The following is a 12,331-nucleotide window of genomic DNA, read 5'->3' on the forward strand; positions in this document are numbered from 1 at the left end:
AAAACATGCAATTTTCAGAAATTTTTTTTAAAAGATGGTGAATAAATCTGGCTCTGATACCAATTTCCCTTGATTGCTTAATTTAGAAGACAAGATAGAACAATTTGAGCACAACTTAATTCAAGCAAAACAATCATTTAAAGTAATAATAATTTCTTTATAATAGTTCTGATCTTTGGGATAACTAATATTTCCTCAGGTTGGGAAAGTGCTATTATGTCTGAAGTGCTGGCCGAGCCAGGGCTTAGACAACCCAATATCAATCTGGAACTATTCTTTAGAAACAAAACTAGTATTATTCATGAATAAAGATTTCTGGTGCAAAGGATCGTCTTAGATGCAACTACAGAGCATACTTATCAAAACTGTAAAGAATAAAACTATAAAGAATTGACAAAGTTGTAAAACTTACTTGATTAATACTCGTTAACCTTTATTTATATTCTTATGTACCACACATATAATTAGGGAAATCCTTCCTTGTGATTATGAAGTGTGTCATCATGATTTTTATTATAAAAAGAGCAAGTAGCTGTTACTTTTATAAGATGTAGTTCAATATGTACATTTATTTTTTTATTGTTATATGTATATATATATATATATGTGTGTGTGTGTGTGTGTGTGTGTGTGTGTGTGAATGTAGATGAAAATATTATTAGTTATTCATATTATTAAATTGGAACTTATTTATTAATTATTAATGCACATACATGTGGTAAGTAGACCTGGGAAAATGATAAAAATTCGTTAATTCGACCCGCTTTAATTGACTTCTAATCGATCTGCACATTAAATGAATCGAATTTGGTTTGAACTTTTTTTATCCTCCTCTAAATAAGTCGATTGACAGATTTAGGATTTTATCTGATGAATATCCACATATTCACTAACAACTAATGTTTAAATTTATTGATAATTCGATAATGTCGTGTTTATTAGACATCAAATCTGTTGGGGATGTGACTTATATTAAGAGCGGATCACATAAACCAAAGAAAGCTATGTGACGCGAGGGACAAAGGGAGAGAAGCAAGGTGCAACCATGGAGGGCAAATTGTCAATGGTTTGGTGTGTAATTGTCGACGGTTTCAGGCAGAAGCTGCAAGGTGTTTTATTCTGCTCCAAACTGTCGACGATTTTTGTCGGCATAGATCATTTAAATTCAAATCGGGGACTTGTAGATTGAGCTTATCGGAGGGATTTCCTCTGGTGGATTGCTACAGAAGTTGTTTACGTTTGCTAGAACTCTTCTGTACCCATAGGATTGTTATATAAACAATGTTTGTAAACCAAAAGTGTGAGCTTTGACATTGATCATAGTGGAAACCCAAGTGTTGCTTCCATGGACGCAGGCTATTGCCGAACCATGTAAATATTGTGCATTCTAAATGTGTTTTTATTTTTTCTTATTATTGTTTGATTGCTTCTTTAGTATATTTCATTACATTAGTGGTTGTTGATAATTTCGTGTTTGACTGTGTGCTTCCACTGCACGTGTTCAAGTTAAACGAATATCAACAAAATCAATTAGCATAAGCTCTATTGGCTAAGGCCTAGTTTCATAGTCTCAACTCTTGTACTACTATATGTGTCTCGAGGCCTACCTTATGCCCACATTCAAACTCAAATCTAAATATTTAGTTTTTTTTTATCAAAATAAAAGTTTCTAAATTAATACTCTGAAAAATATAAAAAATTATAATTTTTTGATTAATTATTACATGTTTAATATATTGTCAAATTATAATTTTTAAAATAACTTCAATTATTGTGGTATAAAATAAATTGTTCATATTGGATGGTTAAAAAAATTATATTAAGAATAAGAATGACAAATTACTTGTCATTCGCCAAGAATTATTCGATCTGAACCACCGTAAATCTGCAACTTAACAATTTGAATGAAGATTGTAATATTCTCATTCCATAATCTGGCTAATTTTTCATGAATTATTTGACCCGATTTGCTTCGTCCGTCTAAGTGGCAAGTAATAGTAAAGTCAACCGTGTCAAAAGCCTCCTTGTCATTTTCCCTAAAAAAAAAAAAAAAAAAGGGAAGAAAGACGGACAGTATGTTCTCTTTAAAAGTCTCAATTTTCCATCTTCTGCAGCAATGGCGACTTCTGTGCAGCTGAGCTTCAGACCGTCCACCGGCTCACTTCTATCGAATCGCAGACCCAAGCAGTCGTCCAGAGGGGCGACTATCCGTTGCTCTGCCACCGCTTCCCGTAGACGCTACAGCATCACTCTTCTTCCCGGTGATGGCATCGGCCCTGAAGTCATCTCCGTCGCCAAGAGCGTCCTCAAGCTCGCCGGTTCTCTCGAAGGTATGTTTAATCGCTATTCTAACTCTTCCATTGTTTATTTTTCCCGAGAAGAAAAAAAATGTCCCAGTGTCGGCCTGTCGGTTTGAGCTGAAAGAAGCATTTTGTCGTCTGGGAAATAAAGGTTCGGTTGTCTCTTTTCGTCCATTTTCTTAGCAGCCAAATGAGCTTTTTTTTTTTTTTGTTATAAAACTTCTTAACAGTTAAAGCTTTGTTATGCTGTAGTGTAGAGATTGGGTTTCTGTTCATGTGGCCTGCTGTGGTTTTTCGCTTCTTGGAAACCAAAACCAAAATATGGCAGAAGACCTAAATTTATTTCATTTTCTCAGCTACCAAGCAAATTTGTTCCTTTTCTTGGCTTATACTTTAACATTTGGATATTTGTTTCAGGGATTGACTTTGGTTTTCAAGAGATGCCTATTGGCGGCGCGGCTTTGGATTTGACTGGAGTCCCATTACCTGAGGAGACCCTCTCAGTAGCAAAGCGGTCGGATGCCGTTCTTCTTGGAGCAATTGGAGGGTGATTTGATATCCATAATAAATTTCCTTCTATTTAGTTGATCCATTTTTAAATTTTTATGTGAAATATTTATTTTTATTGTTTATGGGTTTAAGGTATAAATGGGATAACAATGAGAAACATTTAAAGCCGGAAACTGGGTTGCTTCAGCTTCGGGAAGGTCTTAAGGTGTTTGCAAATTTGCGACCGGCATCAGTGCTGCCCCAGGTAATCTTTTGTCTTGATGTACTAGTGTGCAAGTTTAATCTTTTTCTGAGTTTTTAATTTCCATGTGAATTTAGTCTTGGATTGTAAATGTGGATGGGGATCAACATGCACCTCGACTATCTTTCGTCGATTGACTCACTAAAATGAGCAGCGCAAAGGTTATCCAAGTATAAGAGTTCTGTTGCGTAATAATTAGTCCAAAAGACCAGATCGTCTTCTCAGGGAATGTAAATTAATTTCAAACTTGCGTAAAACAAAAAGAAGAAATTAAAAAAATAAAATTTACTGAATACAATTTAGATTCAAATTCCTGGGTTTTTGAGAGTTTGTAACTAAATTAAAACAACGTAAAACATAAACTACAAACCTAACACACATAAAGTGAATGATAGGAAAAGGATAACGATAAATAAATGACGGCAAGTAAACAACAAAAACAACCAAAGCTTTAAATATTCAAACAATGAACCAAAATAAGAATTTCGTTAATCTAATAAACCCAACACAATAAAAATAACTTAAACAAAAAATAAGTCTAGCAATATCTTAAATAAAAAAAATAACTCAATCCAATTTCATTAATCTAACAAGATATTCAAATAACCTTAAAGTAAAGCATAAAAAAAAAAAAATTCATTTAATAAATATTCAACCATGAAATTTCCAACGTAGTTGTTAACTTAAATAAAAACGATCTGACAAGTACTTAAACAAAATAAACTAAACTAAAAAAAAAAAGGTTTAAATGAAAATAAACTCAAACAAAATATTGTAATACCAATAAAGTAAAGAACAAAAAATAAATTAACAAGGGAAAAGGTAAGGAGAGAGAAAGAGAAAGAGAGATGAGATGAGAAGATGGCCGAATGGTTCTTCCCAGCTGCTGCTGCTCTAGCTCCCTTGTGCGGCTACCCCCTTCCCCCAATAAAAAACCCTATTCTCCAATAAAATACCCTATTCTCCTCTCTACTTTTTGTCCTAGCCGTGTGGTGCTTGAGTTAGGCACATGGGCCTAACTTTTGGTTGCCCAATACTCCCCTTTTGCTTCATGGCATGGCTGCCATAGTAGATGCAATAGCTTCAAGCCCGATTTTGATCTTGATGCAGTCAGTATCTCTCAAAACTAAAAACATGAAAGTTGTAGAGCTTTTTCTTGGCGTTCCATAGCATCTTGAATCATCTCAATGGAGCTCGGATGAGAAAGTTATGCTTAGATTACAAAGCAATGTCGAAACTATTCATAATTGCCCAATTAGCTTTGTTTTGACGCGTCCATTTGCATCATTTTGCATGGTTCGCTTCACTTCTTTAATTTCCAAAATACCTTGTAATAATTAAATATAAAAACTTATAAATTTAAGGCAAGTATAGGATAAAAAATTCAAATGTTATAAATTGAGCTCAATATTGAAATATTAAACATAATTAGGCATTTAAGTGAATTTGCAATCTTTAATTCATGATTTTAAATACCTAATTACGCAACTTTTGATGCGTAATCATGGATATTGTGACACGTGAACGACCACCCGAAGTCCACCATTGATGTGACTTTATTTGCAACAATTGAAGCTTCTATTAGAAGCTAGCTTGGAAAGAGGATGACAACTTGCAAGTCAAAGAGTCTTGGTTTTTGAAGAAGCATGACAACTTGCAAGTCGAAAGAGTCTTGGGTTTTCAAGAAGCATTTATTTCATTTTAAGTTCTTAGACTCCACTATCATAATTATTCTTGTTCCTAAGCACCTATTTCCTATGACAAACTATTTCCTTGGAACCTCATTACTTATGTTTTAACTGTTTTATTTTACTTTTATATTTTCTTTAATCTTTAAGAAGCCATGTGCAAGTCATGTGCGTGTAAGGCTATAAACAGCCATCACTTGTATTGTAAAAGGCATCTTGCATTATCAATTGAAAAAAGAAGCTTTTGCTTGAACTTGTGAATCTTGTTCCTCTCCTTGTGAGTGAGTAGTGTGAGGCTACATTCCATCTCCCTGGAGATTGGGCGGTGAGAGACCACGAAAACATCAACTTCATCATCAACACTACACACCCACACCTCTTTCATAGCTCACAGCCACAACTACCTCATGCTTCATTATTGTCTCAAGATTCCTAAGGATCAACAAGTTTGTTCATGGTGCGATCGAGTACTCATGTGTCTTGGTGTTTGACATTCCAAACCTTTTTTGGTAAGCTCGTTTCAATTCCTTGTTTGTGACCATCTAAAACAGCTCCTAAAAGGACCTTGTAAGCCTTGAAACTCTACCCGAAGCCTTGATTGAAAAACCTTGTTCATTCTCTTTGAATCTTCCTAGATTTTCAACATGAACATGCTTGCTACTACCATGCTTAGGGATATTTGATTTGTACGCTAGGACTTGTGATCTAAGACTTCTAATATAACATCTTTTAAAGCAAACTTGATTACTTGAATGAAATGATCAACTAAGGGCTTTGAACCAAATCATATATGTTTTCAAAATCTCAACAACTTGTGATCATTAGAATATGTTTGTGATGTTCATGCTTGATTAATTCAATTCTTCTCATAAATTGTGATATTGTGTGTGTGCTCCAAAGAGGGTCAACCTTAGGACTAGGGCTACTTAGAACCATCCTACATCAAAATTGTAACTGAATCAGGCCAAGTTATTGTGCAGAGTTTGTTTTATTTGTTCTTTCAATGGGTGTGAACAACATAGTACTAATGTATAACTATTATGGGAGAGAAAGTTATTACCATTTTTTTAAAGAGATAAAGTTAGTATCATTTTTTAAAAAATGACTTCAAAAATTTTCTCTTGAAGGAGTATTCTTGAACTTATTAGCAAGTGGAAAAATGGAGTCTAATGTTATGATTCTTATGAACCATTTAAAGAACACTATTTGACCTTCCTCTCTCACACGCACAACACAACACAACACGACACACACACACTCACACTCACACTCCCACACACACACACACACACATGTACTCACACATGCATATTCAGTAAAGAAAAATTCAGCAAGGCATCAAGGGGATGCCTATGGTTTTGCTTACTAATTTCAACATATGAAGAACCCAAATAGATACTTGATTCTTGAAGTGAGTGTTGTCTTGGTCCAATCCATTCAAAGTATGGAAATTTGGCCTATCAATCAAATCCTCAAAGTTGGAATTGATATACAAAGTGTAGCCTAGTCAGTGCTAGCGTCACGAGCCGAGCTTGTTTAGGGCATTATGCTTGTCTGTGACCGCTTGTCTCATGCGTTTGGGATGGATTTTCAATCATGTAAATACTAGTGTATGTTTATTTTCTGGTAGTAGTTTCTTCCTATGTTAAAAAAGGCAGTATGACTCCTCGGTCACTTTGATGTTTCCTAGTACCATAGTGAGAATAGCATAGAAAGCTCTTTAGGGGAGGGTGAGTGTTCATCAACTTGCAAAACTCACTAGATATTGTCAACGTGTTTAGCCTACTTGCCTCCCTTGCTAGACACACAATGTTAACAAAGGGGTTTTAAATGAATTGTGTTGCTTCGATGTTTACTGCTTACTTGCCACTGCTTTCATAAGTTGCTTACTGCTTCCGTTGATATTTGTTTGAATGATAATGAAAGTGTTTTGTGGATGAATTATGGTAAACAATAGGCTGGCTAGTTGAACGAGAGGGGTTTAGCTAGCGCCACACGGTCCTTTCACAAGTGTGTGAAATAGTCAGCCCGTGACACCACAGAGCTCGGTTAGTTGCTACGTGAATTTAGTTGCCTTTGTTGTGTGATTGGTAAAGCTTTGGTAAGTGGCCATGACACCAAGCAATGTTGAGAGAATTAGTGTGTTGGAAGCACTGACAGAGACGGGAGGGAACTTGTTGATAAAGTGGTGAGATCACAAAAGTATCAAGAAAGTTTGATAGGTGAAATGTCAGAGGACTTTCACCATATTGTGGAAACCTTGCAAGCTCAAATATCTGATTTGACTGCAAAGGTGAATTTGGTGGTTCTTGCTATGGGAAACTCTTAACACTTCGAGGTTTAGCAAGACCAAGGTACCGGAACCCAAGACGTATGGGGGTGCTTGTGATGCCAAGGAGTTGGAGAACTTTTTGTTTGATATGGAGCAGTACTTTCTCGCTATGAGGACGAACTCAAAACAAGTGAAAGTGGATACTGCACTTGGTTTTAAATAAAGGCTGTGACTGTTATGTAACGCCATTACGTAATGGTTTTTTGGGATACTGATAACGTTACACACTGCGAAATCGGTGGGAAGAAAAATCATAGTCGCAACGGTTGTTACGGACTGTGACCGTTACGTAAAGGCCGCTACGACCGTTACGTAACCACTACGGCCATTATGTAACCACTATAAGACTGTTACACCAAAAAATTATTTTATTTTTTACTTTTTCTTCTCACTTTTTCCCTTTCATATATCATTCGCAATATACCTAGTGGCAAGAGGGGGAAAGATTATAATGAGGATGACAATGATACAAAATTTACTATTTCTTTAATACTAACAATAGATACATTAATTAACAGTTTGAAAATATTAACTTGTTAGGAAAATATTTTATTTTGATAATATTAATAATGTGATATTTATGTTCTATATTTTTCAACTTCAACTTTTTTTCTTTTCTAGCTATTTTATATTTGCATTATTTGTATGTCTTATGTGTCAAATAGATTAATGGAGTGTATAATGTATTTTATTTTATTAATTAATTTAGCACACATAAGAATTTATCACAGATAAGGACAATGAGAAGTATAAATACGCACGCACACGTAATTTTTCTGTCAATGGTGGTTTAAAACAAATGTAAACTTGTTGCCCTTACCAAATAATTTAGTTACACGAACTAAAGGATCCAAAATAAATTAAAACTCTTTCTAAGAAAGGCTAAAAGCTTAAAACATGCAAGTATGCTAATATGCACAAGGTTGTGCATGCTTCAAAAAAATTCACAGCCATTACACCCGCCTCCTGTTATGTAACATCCGCTACTCCCGCTTCCCATTACACCCATTACTGTTACGTTATGCTACCTGCTACCGCGATTTAAAACTGTGATACTACGGCCTTGTACTTGGTTGGTGACGCCAAACTATGGTGGCGTACTAAGTACAATGAAATTGAAAATGGACGCTGTGTTGTGGATTGTTGGGCAGACTTGAAGAGGGAGCTCAAGGCCCAATTCTTTCCAGAGAATGTTGAGTCCAATGCTAGGAAGAAGCTAAGAGACGTCAAACATACTGGGTCAATCGGGGAATACGTGAAACAATTTTCTCCTTTGATATTAGATATGAGGGATATGAGGGACATGTAGGAAAAGGACAAGCTATTCTATTTTCTTGAGGGGTTGAAACCGTGGGCAAGAATAGAACTTCATAGGCAAAAAGTTGAAGACTTGTCTACCACACAAGCTACCGCGAAGCGCTTGACTGACTATGGTGGTGATACTACCCCTTCGTCCAAAGAGTTTGGCGTAGGGGGAAACAACCAAAAAGTCTTTCAAGAATGGCAAACTCAAAAGTGGGGGAGCCGACTATAAAGCATCAACTTCAAAAGAAGCTTCATTGTTTTGAGAGTTCAACACACCCAATGGAAAGAGTAAAATTTCGTGTTAGTTGTGTCGGAGCAGGTAGTGGAAAGTGATGGAGAAGAGGGGGATACCCCCGAGGATGGGTGTAATGCGGTTGGTGAATGCATTGGAAAAGAAAGCGAAAGCATCGAAAGTTGCACAAGAAAAACGACTGATGTTTTTGGACTTGAGGATCAATGGGAAGAGTACCAGCGCTATGGTGGATATCGGGGCTACTCATAATTTTGTTTCACAGGCCGAAACAAGGAGACTCAACTTATTCTTGGAGAAGGATTCAGGATGCATGAATGCAGTGAATTATGTAGCCCAGCCTACTCCAGGAGTAGCCAAGCAAGTGACTGTGAAGGTTGGGCAGTGGGCAAGTCATGGGAATTTCATAGCGGTGTCATTAGATGACTTTCAAGTTATTTTGGGAATGAAATTCCTGAAGGGGATGAAGGCAGTGCTGATGCCTTCTGTTGGTTTCTTGTGTCTGATGGGAGATCGCCCTTGCATGGTGCAAGTCGTTGCAACGAAAGGATATGAGGAGAAGTTCCTTTAAGCCATGCAACTCAAGAAGGGGTTGAGAAAGGGTGAGCAGACATATCTAGCCACGATGGTGGTAGATGAAGAAGTAGGCCAAGAGCTGGTGTCTACGACCATCCAAGCTGTGTTGGATGAGTACAAGGAGGTGATGCCGGATAAGCTGCCTCATAATTTGCCTCCACAACGGGGTGTGGAGCATGAGATTGAGTTGTTGCTAGGAGTGAAACCACTTGCTAAGGGGCCATATTGGATGGCTCCTCCAGAGCTGGCAGAGTTATAAAACAACTTGATGAGTTGTTGGAAGCGGGATATATTCGCCCTTCTAAAGTGCCGTTTGGAGCACCGGTGTTGTTTCAGAGGAAACATGGTGGGAGCATGAGGATGTGTGTAGACTACCGCGCGCCCAACAAGGTGATAGTGTGCAACAAGTATCCTATTCTGTTGATTGCCGATCTGTTGGATTAGCTAAGTCATGCCAAGTACTTCACTAAACTTGACTTGAGGTCAGACTACTATCAGGTGAGAATTGTTGATGGTGATGAGCCAAAGACTACTTGTGTGGTATGGTATGGGGCGTATGAATTCTTGGTGATGCTATTCAGGTTGACGAATGTGCCTGCAACATTTTGTACCTTGATGAACTAGGTATTTTGTGAGTACCTCCACAAGTTTGTCGTGGTGTACCCGGATGATATTGTTGTCCACAATTTTACTTTGGAGGAACATAAAGAGCATCTACGGAAGGTGTTTAACAGGCTGAGGGGGAACAGTTTGTATGTGAGAAAGAGACGTGCTCTTTCACTCAGCGGAGCATCAAATTCCTTGGTCATGTGATTGAGCAAGGTTATATCAGGATGGATGTGGAGAAGGTACGGGCGATTCAAGAATAGAAGATTCCAATGATAGTGAAGGAGCTGCGTTCCTTTCTTGGCCTTGCCAACTATTACAGGAAGTTCATAGAGGGGTACTCACGGAGAACTGCTCCTATGATAGAACTACTAAAGAAGGGTCAGGAGTGGACCTGGATAGAGAAGTGTCAGGGAGCCTTTGATGACTTGAAAATGCCATGATGAGAGATCCAGTACTTGCTCTTCCAGATGTCATGAAACCCTTCGAGGTGCAAACAGATGCATTAGATTTTGCCCTTGGAGGAGTCTTGTTACAGGAGGGACATCCTGTTTCATATGAGAGTCGTAAATTTACTGAAGCAGAGTGGAAGTACACAATTCAAGAGAAGGAAATGCTAGTGGTGATACATTGTCTTTGCGTGTGGCGACATTACTTACTTGGGTCAAGGTTTGTGGTGAAAACGGATACCTCGGGTGTTAGCCACTTTTTCACATAGCCGAAGTTGACACCCAAGCTGGGCTGATGGCAGGAATTATTGGCAGATTATGATTTCTCCTTTGAGCACAAAACAGGGCGCTTGAACCAAGTTGCAGATGCATTGAGTAGGAAGGCCGAGCTAGCGGCCTTGCAGATGGTAACATGCCTGACAGTGAGTACTATTACCACGATGATGCGGCAGCATATCAAAGAGAACTTAGCCAAAGATCAAGGTTCGCAGAACCTTATAGAGTTGACTGAAGAGGGGGAAAGCTCGTCAGTTCTGGATGGAAGATGGATTGCTGATGACCCATGATAGTTGGACATCCAGGATGGCAGCGCACTTTGGCTTTATTGAAGCAGAGGTATTATTGGCCGCACATGCAATGATGATGTGGTTGATTATACCCGAACTTGTCTCACTTGCCAATAAGGCAAGGTGGAGCAGAGGAAGATTATAGGGTTGGTGGAGCCCCTACCAATAGCATCGAACCCGTGGGAAAGCGTCTCACTGGACTTCATTACCAACCTGCCTTCAGTGGGAGATGCATGATCTATACTTGTGGTTATAGATAGGTTTTCGAAGTATGGTACGTTTATACCTGCACCAAAGTAATGTTCGGCAAAGGAGACGACACGAGTATTCTTTAAGAATATTGTGAAATATTAGGGTTTTCCCCAAGATATTATTAGTGACCGAGATGCACGATTCACTGACAACTTCTGAACAAAACTTTTCAGAATCCTCAGTTCATAACTTGAAATCTCGTCGAGTTACCATCCATAGATAGACGGACAAACGAAGAGATTTGTACGGGCTACTAGAAGAGTACTTGCGCCATTTTGTCAATGCCAACCAGAAGAATTGGGTGCAACTATTTGATGCGGCTCAAATCTGTTTCAATGCCCAAAGGAGCTCAACAACCATCAAGAGCCCTTTTGAGCTTGTTACAGGCTAGTAGCCGCTATTCCCTCTTATAGTGGACGAGCCATATAGAGGAAAGAGTCCCAGAGCGTACATCTTCACCAGAGAATGGAGACAGAATGCAAAGATTACCCAAGCTTACTTGGAGAAAGCTTCTAAGCGGATGAAGAAGTGGGCAAATTAAGGGAGAAGACCGCAACACTTTAACGTAGGTGACTTGGTGTTTGTTAAGCTTAATCCTGAACATATTAGGTCACTGCGAGGACGAGGTAGGAGACTACTTCGCAAATATGAAGGACAAGTTCCCATCTAAGCCAAAGTTGGGAATGCCTCTTATAGAATCGACCCTCCGACTTGAATGAAAGTACATCCTGTGTTTTGTGTTAGCTCGGGGAGGCCTCTTATAGATTTGACCCTCCGACTTGGATGAAAGTGCATCCCGAATTTCACGTCAGCTGCCTCAAGCCATTCAATGCCGATACCAAAGATCCAAACAAAAGTTAGTCAACCATAGTAGAATTGAAGATAGTGCATCCTGATAGACGTGAAGTTGAAGACATCCTTGCAGATAGAGAGTTCACATCAAGAAGCGGTGGGAGTTCTTAGTGAAGTGGAAAGGCCTTGGCGATGAAGAAATCTCCTGGGTTTCTACGGAAGATATGCAACCGTTCGTGGATAAAGTAGAAATGTACCTAGCGTCAAAGTCTACGAGGACGTCGATTGCATAAGTGGGGGAGCGTCATGAGTCGAGCTTGTTCAGGGCATTATGCTTGCCTATGACCGCTTGTCTCGTGCGTTTGGGATGGGTTTCCATCATGTAAATACTAGTGTAGGTTTATTTTCTAGTAGTAGTTTCTCCATATGCTAAAAAAGGCAATATGACTCCTTGGTCACTTTGA

General features: G+C 38.4%; 1 protein-coding gene across 1 annotated transcript in view; it reads left to right on the plus strand.

The window, feature by feature from the left end:
* Window positions 1-2,054: 2,054 nt before the first annotated feature.
* Window positions 2,055-12,331, plus strand: part of LOC131157364 (3-isopropylmalate dehydrogenase 2, chloroplastic-like) — a 47,568-nt gene continuing 37,291 nt past the window's right edge. The window contains exons 1-3 of the mRNA XM_058111447.1: window positions 2,055-2,330; window positions 2,718-2,847; window positions 2,943-3,054. Of these exons, the coding sequence (XP_057967430.1) occupies window positions 2,117-2,330; window positions 2,718-2,847; window positions 2,943-3,054 (456 nt within the window). The 5' untranslated portion in view covers window positions 2,055-2,116. The remainder of the gene's footprint in view (window positions 2,331-2,717; window positions 2,848-2,942; window positions 3,055-12,331) is intronic.

The sequence above is a fragment of the Malania oleifera genome, chromosome 6, assembly GCF_029873635.1.
Source record: "Malania oleifera isolate guangnan ecotype guangnan chromosome 6, ASM2987363v1, whole genome shotgun sequence".
Taxonomy (NCBI): Eukaryota; Viridiplantae; Streptophyta; class Magnoliopsida; order Santalales; family Ximeniaceae; genus Malania; species Malania oleifera.